Source organism: Sinohyriopsis cumingii, chromosome 18 (genome assembly GCF_028554795.1).
Source record: "Sinohyriopsis cumingii isolate HCF-2022 chromosome 18, ASM2855479v2, whole genome shotgun sequence".
In the NCBI taxonomy this organism is placed as follows: Eukaryota; Metazoa; Mollusca; class Bivalvia; order Unionida; family Unionidae; genus Sinohyriopsis; species Sinohyriopsis cumingii.
In genome coordinates, this window is record NC_142978.1 from 45607166 (window position 1) to 45633018 (window position 25853).

At 34.3% G+C, this 25853-nt stretch overlaps 1 protein-coding gene across 2 annotated transcripts in view; it reads right to left on the minus strand.

Moving 5' to 3' along the window:
• Window positions 1-2984: 2984 nt before the first annotated feature.
• LOC149776552 (putative polypeptide N-acetylgalactosaminyltransferase 9) overlaps window positions 2985-25853 on the minus strand; it is a 236811-nt gene continuing 213942 nt past the window's right edge. For both annotated transcript variants that reach the window (XM_089941011.1, XM_089941012.1), the window contains 4 exons: window positions 25190-25318; window positions 21270-21374; window positions 17789-17917; window positions 2985-14705 (listed from right to left, as the gene is read on the minus strand). In XM_089941011.1, the coding sequence (XP_089797137.1) occupies window positions 14571-14705; window positions 17789-17917; window positions 21270-21374; window positions 25190-25318 (498 nt within the window). In that variant the 3' untranslated portion in view covers window positions 2985-14570. The remainder of the gene's footprint in view (window positions 14706-17788; window positions 17918-21269; window positions 21375-25189; window positions 25319-25853) is intronic.

Sequence of the window (25853 nt, forward strand, 5' to 3'; positions counted from 1 at the left end):
AAAGGAAAACAAAACTGGCATTACTCAACATACGTGCTTGGAATATGCGCTTTCTAATGGTCAGTACATCAGCAGATAGACCAGAGAGAATAGCTCTCGCTTGGAGAGAACTGGCAAGATTGAATATCAAGAAACCGGCCCTGAGGGAAACCCATCTCGCTGAGGAAGGACACATCACCGAAGTAGTAGCCGTGAAGATGGTGTTGGGTTTGCCATCAAATCACAGCTAGTCAGCAAGCTCACAAATCTCATAAAGGATGTGAATGGCAGACTAAATTAAATAAGACTCCCATTGTCGGGGACATATACATACACCTATTATCAGCGCTATACACTCACTATGGCCAACTCAGATGAGATGAATGAAAAATGTTATTAAGACCTGGAGTCTTTCAACGCAGAAGTATCGAAGACAAGCTCATCATCCTTGGTGACATCAATGTTGGAGTTACTTGATCCAGTTAATAACACCCTGGCAGATCATCCTCTAGATAATGGTAACCACAAACCACCACATAACGCAGTCAAAAGCTTCTGACATCCAGTTATGGGGATCTCTGCGAGATCATGACAAAATGTTTGATAGTCAAGAGAAATTCAGCAGTCCCATAGTAATATGTTCGCTGGATCGTGGGTCATCTGAACCATTCTGTCACAAACGGAGTCGTGACTATGGCACTGGGATCGACATCAGATACCTATGGCACTGGGATCGACATCAGATACCAGACTAATGGCAAATTCTCCCAATTCTAGAAGACTACAGGTTAAGAAGAAGTTTTAGGAAGGGACTATTTATGATCTCCTGTTTGCTGAATGCCAAATCTATGTCTTATATGCAACATAGTATGGACAATTTCACATCAGCCTGTGCCAATTTTGGTCTAATAAACAGTATAGATTCCGAATGACGTCATCATCAGCCATATTTGTGGTATGCTGACAGATTTACTGTTGATTTTATGTGGTGCTTGGAAGTTGAAATAAGTTCATTTGAATCTCAAGAAACTGCTACAGAATATACACACATATATAGAACGCATGTCAGGCTTTCTGTTAGTATCTATATTTGTCATTTATAAGTTGATTTTGCTTCATTGTGCCTTGTTCAAACTGGACAATTTTAATGGTCGCTTAGAGAAGAAACTGACAGGTTGCACATTGTCCAACTAAAATAGGCAGAAAATCATCCGCTGGTGACCTTAGCGGGATGCATCTATAAAAAAGACCGAGGTGATGTACCAACCTGTACCAGGAATGCCTTACGTAGAACCAATCAACACAATGGAAGGTGAAACCCTCCTTGACCATTTCACCAACCCAGGCAGTACACTGTCAACTGTATTCCACGTTGATGATAAAACCAACGCCAGAATTGACAAAGCAATTGTGTCATTCGGCAAACAACTTGCAAATATGTGGGAGTGCAGAGGCATCAGTTGTTAAACGAAATTGAAGGTCTACAACATCCCTCTGTTGCCAAACTTGCTGTATGCATTTGAATCCTGGTTGGTGTACAGATGTCTTGCCAAGAAGATGAATCGTTTTCGCATGGTCTTCCAGAGGAAATTGACTAGGCTAAGATGCCATGGCAGCGTACCAGATACTAAGGTTTTCATAAGGCAGGCATTCCAAGCATCCACATTCTGTTGATGAAATTACAGAAGATTTGTGCAGGCCATGTGACCAGGATGCTAGCTAAATCACTTGGATGTCAGATGAGCAACTACTAAAGTTCTATGGTTAGCCGAAGGAAGGTAAGTGATCTCATGGAGGTCAGAAGAAATACTTCAAAGATTACTCATGCGATCCTTTTAACGCGTCAACATTACCCGCCCCCCCGCCCGAGTCTTGGGATGATGTCACACAAGATCGTCCCTGCTGGTGCAGTCTCATCCATACCAGAGCAACATGGTATAAGTTGAGAAGAATTGCAGAGGCAGTGCAGCATGTTATTTGTTGATAAAGCAGTCCCAAGTTTCATCTCCTGTCCAGTGTGCCACGGACAGCAGAGAGTACAAATTTGCCTGATTGGTCACTCACGTACCAAAACCAAACCAATTAGCGACGTCACCGTCAACTTCAAACTCAAAGAACTGAACAACAATTGTTGATATGGTCCACTTCAGACAAAAAAACTGAAAACATCACTCAAAGTCTGGAAACTAAACATAGCATGTGCTAATGTCATGTTCCTGCTTAAACGACAAAGTCTGTATTAACGTGCGAGGTTGTGTTTCTTTTGTGTCGAGTTCATTTATCCAAGATTTCGTATGAAATGTTTTTACACAAGCTTTCTTGATACAATTCCTTTACTGTACATATTCAAGGGTAAGTGGTAGTGGGCGTGGCATATTTATTGTGGGCGTGGGATTTGTGTATTTAATTAAACAGTACAGCACACTTTTAGGGAAAGCAGATCTATATATTGATTAAGAAAACATACTAATGCAGAAAATACTTGGGTCGAACAAAGATTTACAGGAATCAATTAAAATGTACATAAAAGTAATAATAATTGTTATCTAATGAATTTTGAATGTGCTGTATGTATGTATGTATGTATGTATGTACACATACAGACATGGAGAGAGAGATTAAGAGATAGATATATATGCATACTCTCTATATTAAAATTCCACCAATTTATGGGTTTGTAAATGAAGCAAAGGTATGTCTACACTGTGACTGTTTTATGGCAAAACTGGATCATGGCTGAAGGCCAGGGTGTCAAAAATACAAAGAAGATTTTCTTCAAATCAACAAATGGGCAAGGACAACATGTACATAAGTTCTGTATTTTGGTCAGTATATTGTGAACTATACTGACCTACCATAACATGGCGTCATGCAAGGACAACATGTACATAAGTTCTGTATTTTGGTCAGTATATTGTGATCTATACTGACTTACCATAACATGGCGTCATGCAAGTGTAAAGTTCAAAGACTTTCATAACGGTTATTAAACAAGATAAACAAGATCTTATCAAGTATATTTATTTCTCATCTTAAAGGCACTTTATTTTTACACAAAAATATTTTATATTTAATTGAGAGCATTCTACACTATAAAGCTATAGATACAAAACAATATTTTTCATGACGAAACAAAACAATTCCCACAAAATATACAAGTGTTCTTAACAGTGATTAACAGTGAACTGCATCCCCAGTCCAAAGAACATACATTAACAATTATATCTTGAAATAAATGTTCTACTTGTTACTTACATGAACAATAAAGAAATGATTCTTTTGGCTGTTGTCTTATTGAAAAATGTAACAACATAAATTTCAAATGCCATACCTCATGTATGATGAGTGAATATTTTTAATTTTCAACGAAAATAAAACCGGGATATGTTTTTATTCTTGGTAATGGTATTCCGGATTTTAAATTAAACATAGAAAAACAAGAACCCAAATAATATTTTAAAATTCAAGAACATTATGCTTGCTGGCAATAAATAATTTAAAAAAACTTAAAATTTACCATAAAACATAAATTCTGACCACATCAGTACCAAATTAAGCGTATCTCATAAACCAACAATTCTTGATTCCCTGCATCAGAGCTTTATTATACATCTGTGTCATTCAAACAAAGACTTCTTATTATCATGTTTAAGACCTTTGAATCTGATCTGGTTTACATGACAAATAAGCTTAAGACGTCTGTTGCATTTTCAACCCACCAAACTAGCATCAGCATTCAAGTTGGCAGTATGAGAACTGCTGAGCCATTCTGTCAGCTGTTAAAGAAGCAATGACAAAAGATCAGCTGTCACATCGTACTCGAAAATAAAGTATATGTTGTCAGATGGGTTATTTCAAGTCTCTGCATCCTGAACTGTTCTCAGGAAAGTGTTTCCATGTCCCCCCACAATCTTTGGTTTGTTGTTGTTCCTGTTGGCACAGCAACACAAGTTGGCTAGTTGCTGTCAAGTAGGCAACTTGGGTGAATCTAATGGCAGGAATTAAACCTGCACCCTTTAGATCACAGCACATTAAGGATCAAAATATCACAGATCCTCATATATTAATTGACTTTATGAGCAAAACATCAGAAAAGGACACATATTTATTATCTCTTCAGTGCTGTGTAAACAAATTATGCTATCCAGTGTTTACAGAATGTTTCTATTTGTGGCTGAGATAAAACAATTACAAACAAATGCAGATGGATGTACATTACAGTCAAACAAGCACATGCAAGACCAGCCCATATAAAACAATCAATTACATGTACATCTGAATTTAATAATTATAACAGAAAATTAATTCCACGCTAAATTTGAGGACTAGAATTATAGCATTTCTGATAAGGAGCTTGGAAACTTAAACGTACTTAAATATCATCTGATATATTTACACAAGATGGCCCAAACTAAAATAAAAACTTTCAACCAAAACTCTATCAAAACTCTCAATGTAGTTGTCGACAGCACCAGCAGAGAAATTACAGCTTTGCCATGCTTTTCACTGACCTGGGCTTGATAAAAATAAGACAATAATGACATGCACAATTTATAGGCAATTATATTGTGTATCCATGGAGTAGATTTTTATAGATGATTACTATAGGAATCTATATTGGAGAACATGAAAATCTATCTACCCAATTCCAGAATCCTCAAACTGTCCATACAAGACATATCTTGTATCTCTATCATTTCTGCTGCAAACACTGTGTATACATCTACAAAAGTTCTCATGCAGGTCTATGAAATGTTATTTAGAAAATGGTTATCATACAAATTTACTCTTCAAACAAAAATGTTTTTCACAAGAATACATTTTTTCTCGGAAATAAAAGGATATGACCATGTGTTTGGATAAGTATGGATTTCAAGATCAATATATACCAAAGCACTTCTTCTAAATGATATATATATATATATATATATATATATATATATATATATATATATATATATATATATATATATATATATATATATATATCTGTTTCGACTAGACACACTTGCATACACTTCTGGGAGTCAAATAGTAGAAAATGAAATGCTAATGAGATACACTAAGACTAGCAACACAAGAGTCCAAATGGAATCAATGTTGTTAATCTGTCCAGTGACGAAACATAGCCTATATAACCTACCGTGCCTGGATGAGTGCTAAAATAATTCAAAGGAAATTTATTTACAGCAAACGCTAATTTGTGGTCCACCTCATAACCAAAAACAAAAATAAAACAAACAAAAAAAAAAACTCAAGTCACAAAAATGTCACACTGCAAAGCAATAGAAAAAACCCAATTATTTTTAGCAATGACATTTGTTTCAGTACAGTGACATGATATTAAATTGTATCTACTCTCTTCACAATTTTACTCTACATCAACTTGAAATAGTTGTAAAGGGATCAAGTAATCAAAAGTCTAGTTACTTTTTAATACAAGCACCTAAAACATGATGTGTGTGAGTGTGTTTGGATTTGTAATGTAGCTTTAACAATTTTTTAGTCATATCGCTACAATGTCTGCAGTGTGGCAGTTTATAGTGATGTCTAGCACTGGGGCATCATGCAGCAGACATGTAGCATGATGTCCCACCCAGTCACATTATACTGACACCAGGCCGACCAGTCCTAACACTAACCTCTTGATTCTGAGTGCCTAGTGAGGCAGCTGTTAGTACCATTTTAAAGAAAAGTCTTTGGCATGACTTTGCTGTGGTTTGAACCCGTGACTTCTCACATCTGAGGTGGATGCTCTAACCACTAGGCCATCAGAGCGGTTAAAAAACATGAGGCCACAGAAGTGCCAGATGGCATGAACAATAATACTAGGTGTTCATCCATGAATTATTCCATCATATAACCTCTTGGTTAATTGTTTCCAATGTAAAATATTTATGTATAGAGTGACCTTGTTACAAATTGTTACAAGCTGTGTGCTTCATAAACTTTGGGACGTACGAGTGTATCTATAATAACAAATAATTTGAAAACGAAAAGTATTACAGCCAATAAATGGGTCAGACATTTACAAAGGTTAAATAAAATATATGTATTTATGTATTGATATAAACTAGTAAAGCCAATATACCTTTCATATATTATATCCATCAATGGGCAGGTGGGAAAAATCAAGTATTCAATGAAGTCATGTATACAGGATACTTTCATTGTATACAAAAATCAGACAATAATAAATCAATGAACTTTACAATTTCAAGACAAAATGATAACATAATTTAAAAATTGTGCAATAATTCTCTGCATCACATGAAAATCACCATAAATATCCCAATGACCATCATGTCACTATTTACAACTGCATGGAATGTTCAGAAAGTGGATCACAGTTATCTCCCTTACAGCTATATCAAATAACTTCTTGATTTAAATTAACTCTCTTTAAATTTTGCAGACATGAATGACAATAAGTTGTTGTTGTTGTATGGTTTAACGCCATTTTTCAGCACACAATAGGTTATACATGGCGGCCAGTATAAATGGTGGAGGAAGAACCCAGGAAAGAACCACCGACCCACGAGAAGCTACTGGCAAGCTTTCTCACATACCCACATTAGCCAAATCCGAGACTCGAACCCACGCAGACAGAGGTGAGATGGCAGTGATCCGTAACGGAGAACGCTTTAGACCACTTGGGGCCCCGACAATTAGTTAATCTGCCCTCTAGTGGATCACTTAGAACAAAGGGCTATTTTCAACAGCATCAATAAAACATCATCATACTGATAGTTACAAGTATCTTTGTGTTTTCATGACTACAAATACTGTCAAACTATGATGTCCATTCATAGCAAACTGTTAATTAAATGTCAATCAAGTGGAAATTTGTTTATGCGAAGAATTATTGATATTAAAGACTTATGTGTTGATGTGTTCATTTTTCTCATTTCACTTGATAATCATCTCCCCAAGTTATGCTTCATACACTTGCAACCTAAGATAAAAATAAATTAATCTTGCATCAAATGATCTAACGTCTTGCAAATTTCACTGTAAGGACCCATTGTTTTTCTCCACCATGAAAGAAGTATGTGATAACATGTGCCAAGATTCATCAAAAATGATTACAGACTTTGAACTGAATACCAATAAAGAGTACTTGCAGGGTATCTTACCAAACTGTAAACAAATAAAAATGGAGGGGTGGGGTGGAAGAGGGCAATAAATAAAATGGGTTTTATTATTCAGTCATCTCCTGTTACATGGAACCACCGAACAAACCAGCCAATATCAACCGGATCAGCTTTGCAACATTTCAAACGCTGTTTCAATTTTAACTGTGCTACCAACTAGAGGTAATTTTTTGACTGCCAAGATTTGCCGCAAAGCTCCTTTCTGCGGCCATTAATAATATTTTCTCAAATTAGATTTCTTATCCTAATTTAAAAGAGTGTTCCATTTTATTACATTACCTAAAATAATATTTACAAGAACTGTAATCAGGGCAGGGTCTGTAAATTATAAACCAAAAAAAGTAACCCATAGCATCTTCCTATCTTCCAAATAATTTACATGTCATTAAGTCTCCCCTTCCCTTGAAAAAGAATCAAAATTTTACACAAGATAATATTATTTAAAAAATGAAGATTTTTATTTCTTTGCAATCAAGTATTTGAGAGAATGTCACATGAAGGTTTCATATTACTCATCTAATGTCATGGTCTCAAAAATATACACCTTTCCTTTATTATGAAATTATCTTCTTGTCAATTAATAAATGCCAAATACTTAATTTAAAAGTGCATGGTTATAAAATGCAACCATTCAGTGTATAATCTTGAGGTCTTTGTTTCAAAATTTTGTCAATGTTATAAATAATATAATGGTTTTACAAATATAGTTAGTCTCTTTAATCCTTGGATTAACTGTGACAAACATTTTGGAAAGACTTTTTGATTAATCTGAAAATGATCCCCCCTCCATTAATGGTAAATACCCCAATTAACAAATGGTTCTGAAAACTTTTTATCTCTTTGACCCCACCACATTCAATTTGACACAATACTGTTTTATTTTTAAAATTCTCTCATGTGATCCGATGAAATGGAAAATTAAATGATACCAACCAAGTTGAATTTGATGATAATTTCATTGAACCTGTAGTACCTTTGGATCACATGAGACGACACATTGGTCATCTGAGTAGTTAGTAAATCTAATCATCACCACATCATATATAAAAAGTACCTACTTACCCACGTTGAGTTAGAACATATTTCAATGAACTATTATTCATTTATTTATTGAAAATAGTGTATTAATGCAAAGTCTTTGCTCGAAAAGAGACAATTAAGTTTGCTTTTAAGACCTTGTTGACATGAAAATTAAAAAAAATAAAAAAATGATGCATGTTTTGCTACACATCTGAAAAACCTTGCCTATATTTGCTGCTTAAAGTTTACACATACTTTATATCCTTGAGTGTTATTGACGGTAGGTGATTTTCTTTGCAAGATAGGTGATTTTCTTTGCAAGAAAAACACAACTAAAAAAGAGAAATATATTAAAATGAAAGACAAAATTTGTTGGACTGAGTTTTCTAATGGTGCCACCAGTTAAATGCACGGGGAAGTGATCAGTCTCCCATCAGCAAAAAGATGTGGAAATTTTATTTTCTAACTTCTTAAAATAAACCAAACATGCACAATGAATTTAAAAAAATATAAAAAAATTATTTTGTGTTACACAAACAAATGATTGCATACATTGTTTATATTTAAAAAGTATGCAATTTTATCACTAACAAATATTAAAGCTTATTTTGCTTTCTGGCTACAACTTAGCTTTGAAACAAAGAACATTTACATTTATAATAAATCAACTTCTTTTTACTTTTTATCAATACATATATTTTCATGCACAGAGAACCACTGAAAATAAAATGTTATTGGATTAAAAGTGCTTTAAGGATGATATCCATAAACAGAACATATATTTAACTCAAAATGAAAACGTTTTATTTAAACTTTCAAAGTATCATGAAAAACAATTAAATTGCTTTACAACATAAGATATACAACCCCATTTGAAAACAAACCACCCAAAAACCTTGAATTACAGTGTATGTTGTTTTTAGTTTGCTTTGACATGTTGCTGTAGGCTTTCAAAATTCTGAATACATGCTATATTTATGACATATATTATGTTAATATAAAAACCTAATCAACTACAGTTAAATGATTTTAGTCTTTGTCATAAACATCAGGTCAATATTTAATGTCAAATCTCTGATAATGTATTCCCACCAAATAAATATCCATGTCAATATTTAATGTCAAATCAATGATAATGCATTCCCACTGAATAAATATCCATGTCAATATTTAATCATTAATGTCAAATCTATGTAAATGTATTCCCATCGAATAAATGTCCATGTCAATATTCAATGTCAAATCTATAATATATTCCCACCGAATAAATGTCCATGTCAATATTTAATGTCAAATCTATGAAAATGTATTCCCACCAAATAAATGTCCCTGTCAATATCTAATGTCAGATCTATGATAATGTATTCCCACCAAATAAATGTCCATGTCAATATCTAATGTCAAATCTATGATAATGTTTTCCCACCAAATAAATGTCCATGTCAATATTTAATGTCAAATTTATGATAATGTATTCCCACCAAATAAATGTCCATGTCAATATTTAATGTCAAATCTCTGATAATGTATTCCCACCAAATAAATGTCCCTGTCAGTATCTAATGTCAAATCTATGATGTATTCCCACCAAATAAATGTCCATGTCAATATTTAATGTCAAATCTATAATATATTCCCACCAGATAAACATCCATGTCAACATTTAATGTCAAATCTGTGATAATGTATTCCTACCGAATAAAAAGCAACAACAGACCCTCAAAGACAGACTGATGTAATTTTCATATATTTAAATATGGGTCCATTTTTCAATATTTATCAAGAAAGCAAATAATAACACCCATGAAAAAGTACAGAATGTTCATGTTCATCCAGACATGCACAAGAACCCACCGATAAATAGATACAAAATAGCATATTTACCTCTTCAAATCTCTCAAATAAAATATGCAAGATCTAAACTTCACAGTAAATCCAATAGGTATGATCACTGCTTCAAGTCCTGACACTGTTTCATAACCCAGTCAGTTACACAAGACTTTTTTTATTTAAGAAAAACTGAAATATTGTAGATATTTGCTAACTGACATACTTTGACTGAGCAAAAAGAAATATTTTTTGATAAAATGGTGAGCATAAAATTTAAGTTAATGTTCTTAATAATGGGCCCATGTTGCAAAAAAATATAACTGATGACACCTGGTGATTATTCAAAGCAAAACACATACACTCAACCCCATTTTTCTATTCAAAGCAGTGACTTTTGCCTTAAAATATTTGACGATGACTATTTTAAGCCTAATGATCTATTCCTCATTCTCAACATCCAACCCCACAACAAATCCTGCTGCCAACTTTGGGCAAAGCAGCTGAATCAAAGAAAGGAAATGGAACACTCTTTCTTTTTATACCACAAAATTTAAAATATAAAAAGAAAATGATTGTCTTTCTTTTAAACAATTTTGGAGACAAGATGGAAGCTTACAATTTTGAATAAATGTCTAACATCTAATGAATCACAAAAAATGAATGAATAATGTGGTTTTAAAATTCAATATCTGAATGATGATCTCACTGTCAAATAGCAAGTCATTACCGTTTTGACAGGTATGGTAAGGAATCAACGTAACTTGAGAAATGAACAAGTTTATCAATCTGGAAGATGATTCCTGTACATATTAAATGACAGTATCTGAATTTTACTTGAAATACAGTAGTACCCTGCTCATCCAAATCCAGTTCATGTAAATTACCTATCCTGAGTGCATGTTTTTCAGTCAATCCCAATTTATCTTAATCACATGTCCCCAGTACATTTAAATATTTACAACAAAATGTGTTCCAATAATAAGCCATCATTTAGTTTCAGATAAATTTATCAGACTGGTCCACTGGTCATAATGTAATGAAGTTCAGATATATTAGAAAAAGAGTTGTTCAAAACTGACATTTTACTACTTGGATGATGTAAATTACAGTGACGAATCAAGCAGATTTGCCCCAGTTCGCTGATGATATCCATGCAAAGTGTCAATGTTTTCTATTGGGTCCTTGTATGACAGGGAAAGCAAATCACTGCAATGTGCATACAAATTCTTTGGCATAACAACAGACTATGAGACCTTTAGAACGTGGATGCCCCTAAGGTAAACAAAAGAACTTTACCAGGATGCCATTAAAATAAACACCTTCTGTTTAGCTTGTTAAATGATATTGTAGATGCACTATACACCATCACATTTACTTTTTCACCCTATACAAGAGGGGAAGTTTGGATTAAACAAGCTGTGAAATAAACGCATGTATACAGTATGTCATCAGTATCACATTGTGCATGGCATCCATAAAGTATAAAAACTTTAGTTAAATTTGCTACATCAATAGTGAAACAGCTACCAAAGACTGGTAAAAAGAGTCAATTGACCAAGAGTTTGAAGTCTGGTTGTAAAAATCAAATAATCGAAAGTTTTAACGTGAAGACTGGTTATAAAGTCAAATGACCAAGAGTATGAACCTGAAGACTGGTTGTAAAAATCAAATTACAAAGAATCTGGTTATGATTTTCTATAATCAAATATACAGAATTAAAGGCTCCTTTTGGAAAATGCAAAGGTTTGGGACAAATTCTTCTGTGAAAAGTAAAATACTCCCATGGGTTGGTGCTTCACACGTGGGTTTACCCAGGTTCTTCTCCATCCTGTTTTACTGGCTGCCATGTAGAGCCTATCTTATGCTGAGAAATGGCGTGAAACTCCAAAACAAGTAAAATATGTGACTGAAAGCTTCCCGTCATGCTGTCTTCCATTGCTTAGTACAACTCGAATACCCATGACATAGCTGGTGACAAATATACCATTAAAAAATCGGAATATCTAAGGATATTCCAATACAACAGCTAACGATACAACAAGCAATTTGGTTGGTTACTTGACGAGTTAGTTTTTAATGGCACTTTCAACACATTATTGGTTATATCGAGTCAAGGAAATGATAGCCAAGAGCCTTTTCAAAGGGCACACTACGTCAAAGTTAAGGGAATACTCAAATGAATGCCAACTTCATGCTGCATTACAGGATTGCAATTTCAGCACATTAACATGGAATAACTAGACAGGACAGCATCAATGAAACAGTTTCTAGATATCACATAAGCACCATTAGATTTCACAACAGGATGTGAGAAAAGGCTTTTTGAGTTCAAAGACCATCTGGTTCATCACTGAAATTTATCCGATGACAAACCCTTGGTTAATGATCACCAAGCCTGTGCATTCACAACATTTTGGCAAACAATTACTGAGGATATGTTCATCTGAAAATAAGCCAACTCATATATTCTGAAATATGTATTAGACAGGTTTCTGGTCATGTCATAGGACAAAGACTGCAAAATAACTCCTGGTCTTATTGTAATTAGGTCCCCTGGTCACATCATAGGAAACACTACAATTGGGCCCCTGGTATGGTATTATTATAAGAAAAACACTGTAATAGGCTCACTGATCTTATTGTTGAAGAAATACTGTAATAGACCCTCTGGTTTCATTACTGGAACTTTACTGTTTCTATAAATCAAGCATAAAATAAGTGGAGAATAATCTTTGCTTTTGATATATAATAATTTCACTCTAAGTTAATCTGTAATGTCCTACAAAATATTACTTTAAACTTTGCTATGTCTTAAAGTTTGTATATACACTATAACAAAAACATCTGGTGTAAGCATTATCAGCCATCTAATAACAACAAATCTTATGACAATAAAACTATTTTGTGTTTCATACTGAAAATTACAGATATCTGCATTGTTGATGGTGCTTAATTTAATAATTATTAAAGCCTATTAAATTTTGTTGCATTCAGCTGTGTATTTACAGACAATAAACTATGAACAGCAAAGTTCATACATAAAAGAACCGTCAGATTAGGGTCAACAAAAATTATACATCTGAAATAATAACATCAATGAATTGCATTGACTTTATCTGAAAATCATTTAAAAAATCTGGGCTCAAGTAAAGAAGATGTTACAAAAGTAAAGTCTCTTGCGATTGGCTGATCATATATCTCATGCTCCAACTCCAGCTAAAGAGTTCAATCATCGCTAGGCCACAGCGTTGTACCTCGCTGACCAGACAATGATGGCATTTTATGTCCTTCTGTCCCACTCTAATTATCAGATTTGTTAAATTTTGTGGGGGCAATAAGTTGGAACATGACGGCCTGACCTTCCATGCACTGTACACAAGAGAACACCTTTTGTTGAAGTTCCAATTTCCGTTGGCAGAAAGCAAAATAACATTAATAGACTTTAAAAACTTTAACAATGACCTTAATCTAGGGTGTGGATGGACATGGACAAAGATGCCATAGTGGTCACTATGTTAAGATTCTGCCAAGGTGGTGGGGGGGGGTCAACAAAAAAATGTGCCCAACATGAACAGTGTCAACTCAGATGATATTAATATGAGAAACAAATCAAGATCTTATTTGTCGGAAATCATCTACTGAATAAACAGCTGGTCTACTGTTAGATTACACAATAAACGGCATGTGCCCTGGTCTACTGTTAGATTACACAAGATGGGATTTGGACTGAAGCTGTTCCTTGCTGGGTGTGCCTTGTACACAAATAAATATAGCATTCATCAAAGCCAAGATCCTTCGGACAATAAGTAAGTAGTGTGCATACTTTATTGGATTCCCCTATTCTCTGGTATCAAACATATGAAATATATTGGACTTTTTTATTACTGAATTGGGAGATTCTGCACGAGTTAGAAATATTTTACATTGGGATTAGGGTCCATTTACATTGGAAATGGACCTAATTTTGCTCCCATGGATCTCTGAAAGAATTTTTGCTTTATGCAGACTTCTCCAGCTGACTGTCAAGTGGACAAAATATTAATAAATATTCCAACAGAAAAGTCTAATTGTTGGGTCACACTGCTTGATCTACACTTAGTTTTTCTCAACTATATCAAAGTCTTGTAAGTCACTGCAAACTATTCAAGGTGTGTTATTTGATTAGCTTATTATATTTTACAAAACCTTTAGGTACTGATCTGATCCAAGTGCAAGAATGATTGGTCAACTGGTGAAATTTGTGTCATGATGTCATCAATCCATGAATATGCAGCACTCAACATGAGGGTATACCCATCTGCTGCATGAAGTGTATATGCACATTTCAAGAGGTGTTGCTCTCATTTTTATTTGTAACCAAAAATGTTACACTATAATGCTTAGATGTTTGCCAGTGGTGCAGCAGAAATTCATGTACTGATGATAGCAAATGGTAAATCATAGTTAACTGGGAATGGCACGAGATTATCACATTTTAAAATGCACATAAAAACATTTTTGCATAGACTTCTGTGGATGAAAAGAGATGGAATCCCTGCCAATGGAAGACATATTTAAAGAAATTTGAGGCTACAGGAAAACTGGTCATCACTCTGAGCTATTTTTTCTCTTCCATTTCCAAATCTGCCTGTCAACCCCTGTACATGGCTTCATTAACAATTTCTGTCCATCCACTGATGTTTCCATACACTTGTTGGTATTCAAATGAACTATAGTATTGTCCTGAAATGAAGAATATAATGAGTCATGAACAAGTTTCAAAATCATATATACAAGCTGAGACCAATTGCAAAAAACACTGACCCTGATTCTCCAATGCATGATACACCTGCAGATAAGTTTTGTTATTTATTATGTTGTTTACCTGTAACTGTATAGACCCTGATTTGCTGGCAGATTAAATGATGGCAAATCTGGTTCCACTGCAGTTTGCATTCAAACTCAACATATATATGGCATGAAATTTTTCTGTGTGATTTGCGTGCAGAGTATACTGTGTGCAATATCTTATGCATGTTTACTCTAAATCATGAACGACAGGAGATCACAAGTCCCAAATTCAGAATTAAAATTTATATCTTGTAACATAATGTCTACTTTTTCTAAAAAATCAAGAGTTTCCAGGATACCTGATTAAACTGTAATGATTTACTGCAACTGGATTTCCATTTGTATTGTCTGTTTTGCAGATTCCCATACAAATTTTTTAGACAGATTCCATCTGGATTTCAGGTGGATTCAGGGTATATTCAAAGTAAAACCTCCAAAATTCAGATGGATTTTAGGTGGACTGGGAATACCACTAAGGTGACAGACTGACTCCGTCTAATAGTTAGCATACTATTTCTCTTTTTCCTTCTAAAGGATCATTGTTTGATGGAAAAACTCCGATTGTTCTTCAGTTAATTTTCCTACTGCAAGATGGATTTTGGACTTACAATGATTTTAGGAAAAATGCTAGGTGTAATTTTAAACTTTATCAAACGAACTATAAGCATGGATGAATCTTGGACTTGATTTTTTGCTTCCTATTAAAATATGTTCTACAAAAATTATACCCTAGTGAAAAATGTGACTGAAATTTCGATGAAATCACAGTGAAAATTCAGTGACATTCACTCAAATGTATTTCACCAGAGATTTTGCCAAAATTTCTGAAAATATAAGTGATATTTTGTAATTGAAATTTCACTGACACTGCCAAAATTTCTGAAAATATCAGTAAGAATTTGAGATTGAAATTTCTTGGAGATTTTGCCAAAATCTTTGAAAATAGTGATATTTTGTGACTGTAATATCACTGACATTTTAAAAAAAATATCAATAAGAAATATTACTTTACTGATGTAAAAAGATCAACCGTTATTCTATTTTAATATAATTTATTTTTAGTTTCTTGTACAATTTCATAGATTTTCAGCAACTTTTGTATTTCCTATTTCTGACAGATTTAATTTTATTGTTCATTTCTTTGTGTGATTATGTATGCATGTGATTTGGAGTTTTAACCTAGCTTTAACAATTTTTCAGTCATATCACTACGAAGTCTGCAGTGTGGCAGTTTATAGTGATTATTAGCACTGGGCTTCATGCTGCAGACAAGTAGCATGATGTCCCACCCAGTCACATCATCCTGACACCGGGCCGACCAATCCTAACACTAACCTCTTAATGATGATCACCTAGCAAGGCAGATGTTAGTATCATTTTTGCATGTCTTTATTATGACTCTGCCTGGATTTGAACCCACAACCTCCTGCTTCTGAGGTGGATGCTCTAACCACTAGGCCATCAGAGTGGTCATTATCGTTCGTGTTTTTGTTGTTTTTGTTATTGTTCAACTTGAATTGGTTTTAACTGACCCCAAACAAAACTGTTTTCTTGTTTTCCATTTTAAAACAGAATTTCACTTTTCTCTTGACCTGATTCGATTTTCCTTGAGATGGACCGTTTTTTATATTGTCTCGGAAACTGTTTTTGTTTTGTAATTGCTAGGTCCGGTCTATTCCACAATGATGCTTTGAATATGTATTTGTTCCGTATATTATATAACAGATGATTGCTGTAAAGAGCGTTCTGATTGGTGAAAAGCTGGTATTTGCCCAATGAATCTTTCCATAAAAGAAACTGATGGGATGAGCATGTTTGACATGGCAAGCTTTCTCACATACCCACATTGGCCGAATCCAAGACTCGAACCCATGCAGACAGAGGTGAGATGGCAGTGATCCGTAACAAAGAGTGCTTTAGATCACTCTGCCACTCGGGGCCCCAATATTTTAGTTAACTCTCACCAAACTTTCAATGAATTGTTAGCAAGATCTCGCCAAATTTTTTGTGAAACCTCACCAGAATTTCAGTGAAATTAAAAAGACATGAATGATGCCATCATGGAACAAGTTTTGTATGCAAGAAAATCTAAATCTTATTTGATAATGTCTGTCAAAATAAAATGTATGATCCATTTTAAAAATTATTGTTAACATTGATTCCCAATAATTTCTAAGCATCATTATGCTGTTTAATAGAAATTTGAAGCAGATTTTTTTGTGGATGATTTTTATGTGGAAATTTTAGACAGCCTTTTTTAAGATGGAAACCTTAGGCTAATTTTTATTTTAGGCAGAGATTTTAGGCAGGATTTTTTTCAGGTGGATTTTTATTTCATGTGGAAACCTTAGAAGGATTTTTTTAAAAAGTGGAATCTTGGGAAAACTAATTTGCATATTTCGCATAAAGTTCTGCCCTGAACCCACCTGAATTCCACTTGAAATTCGCCTAAGCTTCGTTAATATGAGCAGTCATGGTTTAGGCAGAAAACATTTAAAAACCTGTCTGAAATCAGCCGCAAGTCCGCCTGGAAAATTTTGTACTGGTCTAACATCATTTTGCAGCACAACAGACTATACACGAGAGACAGTGGTGGAGGAAAAACCCAGGAAAATGCCAGGAAGAACCACCAACCCACAGGAAGCTACTTGCAAGCTTTCTCACATGCCCCCATTTGAGGAGTCTCAGAGTAGAACCCACGCAAACAGTAGTGAGATGTCAGTGATTGGTAAAGGCACTTGGCCACTTGGGGTCCTAAATTTTTGTAAAGAATATTTCAGGCTACTTTCTGCTTGCGTGTAATTTTTTCTTCTAATCAACCTTAGACTTTCATCAGGTGGTTAAAATAACTGAATTCTTCTCTTGTTTAGGCCAGTAATGATTTTATTTCTATATGGCTGAATAATCAGTCAAAAATTTAACAAACACCTACAAATGAAATAGTTAAATAATAAATCACATTCTCTGCCACTTACTTCTCGATACTGCCATTCCTGGTTTCCTCTTTGGCCATGACATGGATAAATGATAACATTCTCACCCCCTGAAAAGTCCAAGCAGCCATCGTCCCGACGGATTTCTCCCGATTTACTCAACATCCAAAACTGGAATTGAATAAAAAATGCAAGTAGTCTAAATTGCCATATGTACTCAACTGAAAGTCCAGTCAAACTGCAAACAATGTAGACTCACATCTGCCATTACATAATGTACCGGCACATCAGGGTCTAGGATGTTTGTTCTAACAGTCATAACAAAATGCATAGACCTAGATCTGCCTGCACATTATATACTTTCCTGCTTTCAAGTATGAAGGTCCATACTAAATAAAAAAAACAACAGGAATTTATGTTGCATGATGTCTTGTCTGTTTGCCTGTATAGTACACTTAATTCAAGAATATGGCATAGTCAGTTTGGAAAGACAAGCAGGTCACTATGTTACAACTTTCTTTAGGGTGTTAACATTTAAAGATAAATGTGGATGCATATGTGAAATTGCACTATAGATCATAATATCTAGGTAACTGAGCTACAAGTGATGAGAATGCTTATCATTATAATGAGAGAGAGAGAGAGAGATAGAGATAGAGAGAATACAGCATAAACTTTCACTCAGTCACAGACTGAATTACCTCACAACCCCATTACACAAGAAATGACTTACTTTATCTGTAGATCAAAATGGCTTTACTCTTTAGAAGCTACATGACTGCTTAAAAATGATATGATCCAATCAGTGACAGCAGTAAATAGTCAACTGTTCTTACCACAGAAATCAATGTGAAAGCATCTCATGACCTACCTGCTATTTGCATATTATATTACGTGTCATGTGATGATATTACACTGTTTTTAGATTGGAGAAACCTATACGTACAGTTGTCCTTTAATTGTGATTTTCAACTTCTTATCACTGAGCGCAATTTTAATTTTACAATTTTTAAACATCGTTACAGAACAAACAAAAAATAAATTCAAAGTAAAATTTATGTCAATTTTTTTAAAAATCTGTTTTGAGCCAACCCTTATGTGTCTTTTGCATTTATTCAGTCCCTATAAAATCCAAGTCCAGCTGAAGAGAGACTAACATGACACAAATAAGATTAAAGTATTGGAAGCAAACTGTTGCTAGTTTCTTTTTAGAAGAAGCATTTTGCTTGAAAATGGCTGCTTTCTACAGTTTTGCTGACCACCCCTGCCCCAACTATGCATGTGCAGGAAGCAAAAAGGAATGAAGGCAAGATATAATCCATAAATATACATGTTGATTATTTTTGTTGGTTGTGTACACTTCTTTTATTTAATTCACAAGACATGGGTACACTATCTTCTATTACAAACTACTTCTGTGTCGCATCAAGGTGTGAAAGACAGTCCAATATTGTTGTGCTATTTAAAGCATACAAGCCTGATATATCTGAGTTGCAAACAGAATCCCCAAGGCATGGAACATTATGTCCCCCAACCCTCCAAATTTGGGAGGCGCTCAACATTTTAGAACACCAAAGTGAAATAATAGTCCATAATGCACTAATAGCGTTATAAGAAATGAGATAATCTTGTTGCTTTGACAGTTTTGCCACCTTAACTTTGTGGTCTGCACTGTACTATCACATTACTGGATTAAAAGTTGTATCATATACTCAGGTAACTCCATACACTGGAATGTTTCCATTCTTTTAAATCTACTCTTAATCGTCATCTTACCTTGTCTAACTCTGGACATTGCTAGTGTCAACTGAGACATGGATGAACATCCACTAATGACATTGTTAGTGTCAACTGAGACATGGATGAACATCCACTAATGACATTGCTAGTGTCAACTGACACATGGATGAACATCCACTAATGATATTGCTAGTGTCAACTGAGACATGGATGAACATCCACTAATGAAACTTGAACTTATTTGTCAAACTGTATTTTCCTGATGAAAAAGCATGTGCACATGGTCAATAATTGGGGAACAAAGGACAAAATACTGCTCAATGTGCAACACTGGTAAACCATTCTTCTATTACATAATATATCTTTCATGTTCAGTACAATAAGATAATTTCTTTTACTTCAGAAAAAAAGCAGAAAATTACATGTATATGGAAAACATTTTGTTGGAAAATGTTTAACTTAATTTGACCTAGGATGAATTTTTTTAATGCCTCATTTTTTGTGCGGTTTCAATCCATATTTTACTTCAAAATTAACTGTGCACAAATGAAATTTTTGAGGATGGACAGACATGAAATGAGAGGAAGAGATGCACAAGGGTAAAACTCTATGCCCCTTACTTGGGGAATGGGGTTGGTGGGTTGGTGGGTAAGGGGGTGAAGTGGAGCATATAAATCAAGGCTTAAAGTGGCCTTGATAGAACCTTTAACTCAGAACTCTTTAACACTGGCAGGATGCTCTACGATATTTTTCATGATTAAAAAAATTGAAATCTGAGCAAGTTTAAAACAACATTTTTTAAGTTATTATAACTGCAAGTTATTGTATATTCACAATATTTTTTACTTCCTATTGTGGGAACCATTCTCAGATCTTGTCCCATGTTATATATAGGTAATAAAATAAGAATCGTTTGATAAAGCTGTCCCACATTATGTAACACCAGACTTCAATTTATAGCTCTCTAATTGTACACAGGTAATAAAATAAGAACTGTTTGGTAAAGTTGCCCAAGTACTCACACCAGAGTTAAATTTAAAGCTCTTCAGTTGGTTATCAGAAATGAGATATGGAGCAGTTAAAAAACACAGGCTTGTCCCACATTATATAACATTAGGTAACTACTTCCAGTTTCTTGCCCTCTAATTGGTTATAGCTAATGAGATACACAGCTGTTAAGGTGTGAATGGGAGTGTATGTGATTTAGATTTTTAACAAATTTTTTAAAAATTCAGTCATATCGCTATGATGTCTGCAGTGTGGCAGTTTATAGTGATGTCTAGCACTGGGGCATCATGCTGTAGACATGTAGCTTGATGTCCCACCCAGTCACATTATCCTGACACCAGGCCGACCAGTCCTAACACTAACCTCTTAATGCTGAGTACCATGTGAGGAAGCTGTTAAAACCATTTTTTAAGTCTTTGGTATGACTTGGCCAGGGTTCGAACCGAACAACCTGCATCCGAGGCAGATACTCTAACCACCAGGCCAGTGGAGTGGTACCACAGCTGTTAAGGTGGCCCATACTATCTAGTATTAAGCAACTACTCACAGCTGACTTCAGTTTGTAGACCTCAATGTTGTTCAAAGTAATGAGATGGGAATTGATAATGTAAGGTTGTCCCACATTTTGTAACCACTATCATCAGGCTTCAGTTTATAGACAACAGAGATGATTAAATGTAATGACGTAATAACTTGTTAATTACGATTGATTGACATGTCTGAATATTTATTTACCAGTTCATAAAATTCCTGACACCTGTTGACACAGACTTACCTGATTTCCTCCCTGATTGTGACAAGGCCACATGTTGACAGGTTTGTGAAAGTTATTTGAGTCTACAGAGCTATCTACACACATGGGTTTTTCTTTATTTCGAATCTGTAAATATAAAATGGCATGCATTTTGTAACAATTGAGTTCAATAGTGAAAAAGTTTTACTCGTTCTCAAATAAATGAAAAAATCAAATACAACAACATTAGTAATAAATAAATCAATACAAAAAGTAAATTGAAAAAGAAAATTAGACAAGCATTTATTTCAAACAGAATTTTTAATGATCATGGAAATGAGAAATGGATAGTAGTGTAGCAACTCAAAATCACGCAAACTGGAACACCATGAAAATTCACAACTTTATAAAGGCACATTTTTCAATAGATACTCATTTCAAAGTTGCATTTTTAAAAATTATCCCTGAGAAAACGAGACCAATTTTATGTCAAAACAGAACTGAAAAATTGAAACAAGTTATTTATCTATTGAAAAATATACCTCTTTTATAAGTCAACATTTCAAAGTTGAAATTTAAACAAGAGGTTTAAGTGGACCCAATATCACTCATCGGGCTGACATCTACCTATTTCACAAATGAAGGTTAGCAATCAGACAATAATCTAGATTTACAACATAACACTGAGGTGACTATCACTAACAGAAGTTCTGCTTACCTTTGGGTTGACTTAATTTTAGTATCCTTATATATAAAGATTAATAGTTTGTGTTAGCAAGTCACTGTTTGTAACACTGTGCTTTTGTCATTTTCACTTACAGCAGTATGAAAGCTGTAATTTGATTGGTGAATAGAAAGGTGAGCAGGACATGACCTCATACTGATGCCAATCAGATCTACTTACTGGTAAGCAGACTTGGGATATAATCTGTCTGGGTCATTAGACTGCTTACCACATAAATTTCTTCCAATAATGTTTATTGCACATGTTAGATAGACTGTTTCAAGGTTTCTCACGTGGCTTGTTTTTCTTCGTCTATATGGGATAGTATGTCAGTATAATTTGCCCAGTACTGAAAGGCTTCAATACCGAGATGAAATTATTAACCTTTAAATTGCTTGTCAGGACATAAATGGTTATGAATCTAAATTTGATTAGTACATTTAGCCCTGGAACAAGCATTCTGTTACAGTTTTACCATCCACTGCAAAAACAGTTCTACAAATGCTGGTTAATACACATACTACCTAAAACACTCAAAGTAGCTGCTCCAAACATAATCCATCTTCAGATTATGTTTTTGTTTGGCAAACTGGGACCGAACATAGTGATCATGACAATAATTTGTGAAGTTTTGAAGTAGATAAGATTATTGGTGCTGGGAAAGTGTTACTGGAAATACCAATAAGATATTTTAAGCCAGAAAATGTTGAGTACATGCTGGCTGGAGGAAAATAGACACCATGATGGTCAACCCCACCCCCATTCAGTTTAATTTTGAAAAGTAAATAGAGAAATGGTGAATTCCAAGCCAAAAGACTATTTAAAGCTTTTCTTTGGAAAGTAGTTCTTGATCAAATAAATCTTTATGCAAATCAGAAAGTAAATGTGGCCAACTGAATTGATTGACAATATTATCCGGACACCTGGCCCACCAGTCCTAACACTAACCTCTTAATGCCGAGTGCCTAGCGAGGCAGCTGTTAGTACCATTTCTATAAGTCTTTGGTAAACTCAGTCAGGGATTGAACCTGCCACCTTCCACATCTGAGGCAGATGCTCTAACCACAAGGCCAATTAATGGATGGGATGGATGGATGGATGGATGGATGTACATACATACATACACACACAGAACTCACCAAAAATGTGTCATAGTGGAGATGAAAGCCATTTAAGTGTGTTCTCTTTTTAGCAATCATGTCAATATTTGAAAGCAAATCAGCATAATGTATATATAATTGTAAGGCCATTAAACGAGAATGCTTTCAACCAAATTATTTGTTCTAATTCTGCTAAGCAGTTTGCAAGAACATTTAAAGATTTTTCAATGACAGTAACAGAAACTGCATTTGATGGTGTGGTGACATCATTTGTAGAAATTTGCAAGACCTTTATGCCAAAATGACTGCTATAAAATTTGGGCAATATCTGGAGTGTAGTTTTTCAGAAGTCATTAAATGATTTTAAACTTTTATTAGCAGTGGCCATTTATAATTGTGGATCAGTATAATTTGTACAATTTGTAAAGACCGTCTTGCCAAGATGCTATCTGGTGGACAGCTTTAATTAAAGAATTCATAAGAAAGGTTTGTATAATAATAAGTAAATGTGGTTAAATCTAATGGCGGATTTGCATTATTTTAAACAAACTGAAAGCCATTTGTGCCAGCTGTTTATGAGAAGCAACTTTACGATTTTCATTTTTTAGCAATGGTGGCCATACTTAATAACAGATGAGTATTTGCGTAAATGTGAAACTGTTGTATGCCATGATACTTTCTGTTAAAAGTGGCCAAATTTTGTGTGGTTTTTGAAAAAGATTTCCTATTTATAGCAATGATGGTCAAATTTTACAGTGGATCTGCATTATTTGGAGAAATCTGAAAGCCTTCCATTCAAGATGATTTTTTTCAAATTCGGTAAGTTTGTACAGCTAATTTTTAAAACTCACTATTGTTTGAAATGACGGATCATCATCATATCTACAAAATGTTAAAGTACTTTATATATCTTGATGCTTTCATCCAAATCATCAATTCTTGTGTGCGGTTTTTGCATTGAAGTCATACAAAGCTTTTTTCTACTGATAGTAATGATAGCCATATTGAAATAAACTTTAAAGCCCTCTACATCAGGATGCTTCTTTCCAAATTCTATTGAGTCTCTTTTTGAAAGGTTATTATTTTAAAAGGTGTTATTTTAGTACCAGTGGCCACATCTGATAGCAGATCAGATGTATAAAACTGAAATCCCTCTGCTAGAATGCTTTCTGTCATATTGCAAAGTTTTTGAAAATAAAATCTTTTTTCAATAACAATTGGCATATGTGATGGTGGATCAGAATCGTTATAATAAATTTTTAAGTTCTCAATTCCAGGATTCTTTCTGTCAAATTCTGTGAAATTCTGTTAACTAGTAGTTGAATGGATTATAGCTTTGACAACTTATCTGATTGGCTATAACCACTGATACAGTAGTGGTGATCCGATTGGCTATATCCATGGCTACAGTAGTGGTAATCTCATTGGCTATATCCATGGCTACAGTAGTGGTAATCTAATTGGCTATAATCATGGCTACAGTAGTGGTGACCTGATTGGCTATATCCATGGATAAAGTAGTGGTGATCTGATTGGCTATATCCTTGGCTGAAGTACTGGTGACATGACTTGAATTCAACTGCAAATCGAGCAACTGCCACATATTGTACTGGCAGATCTGAGCTTGTGCATTTTTTAGAATCAACAGAACAAAGACATTCACTGATCTGCCAGTGCATTATACAAGAGCAGATTAGGGCCTATGTTGCTTTGCAGCTGACTAAATTTATAAGTGAGTATAGATGGTACCAAAAAATTAGTCTGCATGACCATATCCACAATGAAATGATTCCACAGTATGTCTAAATCCAGTTCACACCTTTTTAGAGGTATTAAATAATAAGCTCAAAATCAGGCATTTCCAACCCAAGGTCCCACATGCAGCCTAGTCCTTCACACTGTGTGGCCTGTGGCCATTTTGGCAGTCTTTTAAATTTTTTTAAATAACAAGAGTAATTAGTGATAACGAATTTTGTTTGCTCATGTGACCAGTGACCGTTTGTTTTTACCTCCAGTCTAACAAGGCTGAATGCACCTGTTCTAAAATACTGTTCTTTTATGTTTTGAAAGATTATTTGGATGAACAGTTCCACTCCAAAACTGTTTACCAAAATGCACAGTATGGCCTCTTTACTTACCTCCCCTGATGCTATGGCTTCTCCAGGGATGAATAGGTCTGGATACACATTCTTGACAAACCAATCAAAGCTGTTACATTTCAAATTTTCCCTCAACTTTCTTCTTTCTGTAACATCTCCATAATCACCCTAGAAAACAATGCACATCATTTTAAAGAATCACATGATATATGCCAGAGATAAAGCGTTGATATATTGATGGACTCAACCCCACTGGCTTTAACCATGTATGTGGCCCAGGAATGTTACTGGGTGTAAGGGAATAAGATGCTGCTATATTCCAAAATACAGCATAAACTCTTATATTCGAAAATAGTGAAAACTGTTATATTCCAAACTACAGTGTAAACTGTTATATTCTAAAATAGTGTTAACTGTTATATTCCAAAATACAGTGTAAACTGTTATATTCAAAAATAGTGAAAACTTATATTCTAAAATACAGTGTATTTAAAACTGTTATATTCCAAACCACAGTGTAAACTGTTATAATTCAACTACAGTGTAAACTGTTATATTCCAAAATACAGTGTAAACTGTTATATTCCAAACTAGTGTAAACTGTTATATTCCAAAATACAGTGTAAACTGTTATTTTCCAAAATACAGTGTAAACTGTTATTTTCTAAAATACAGTGTAAACTGTTATATTCCAAAATACATA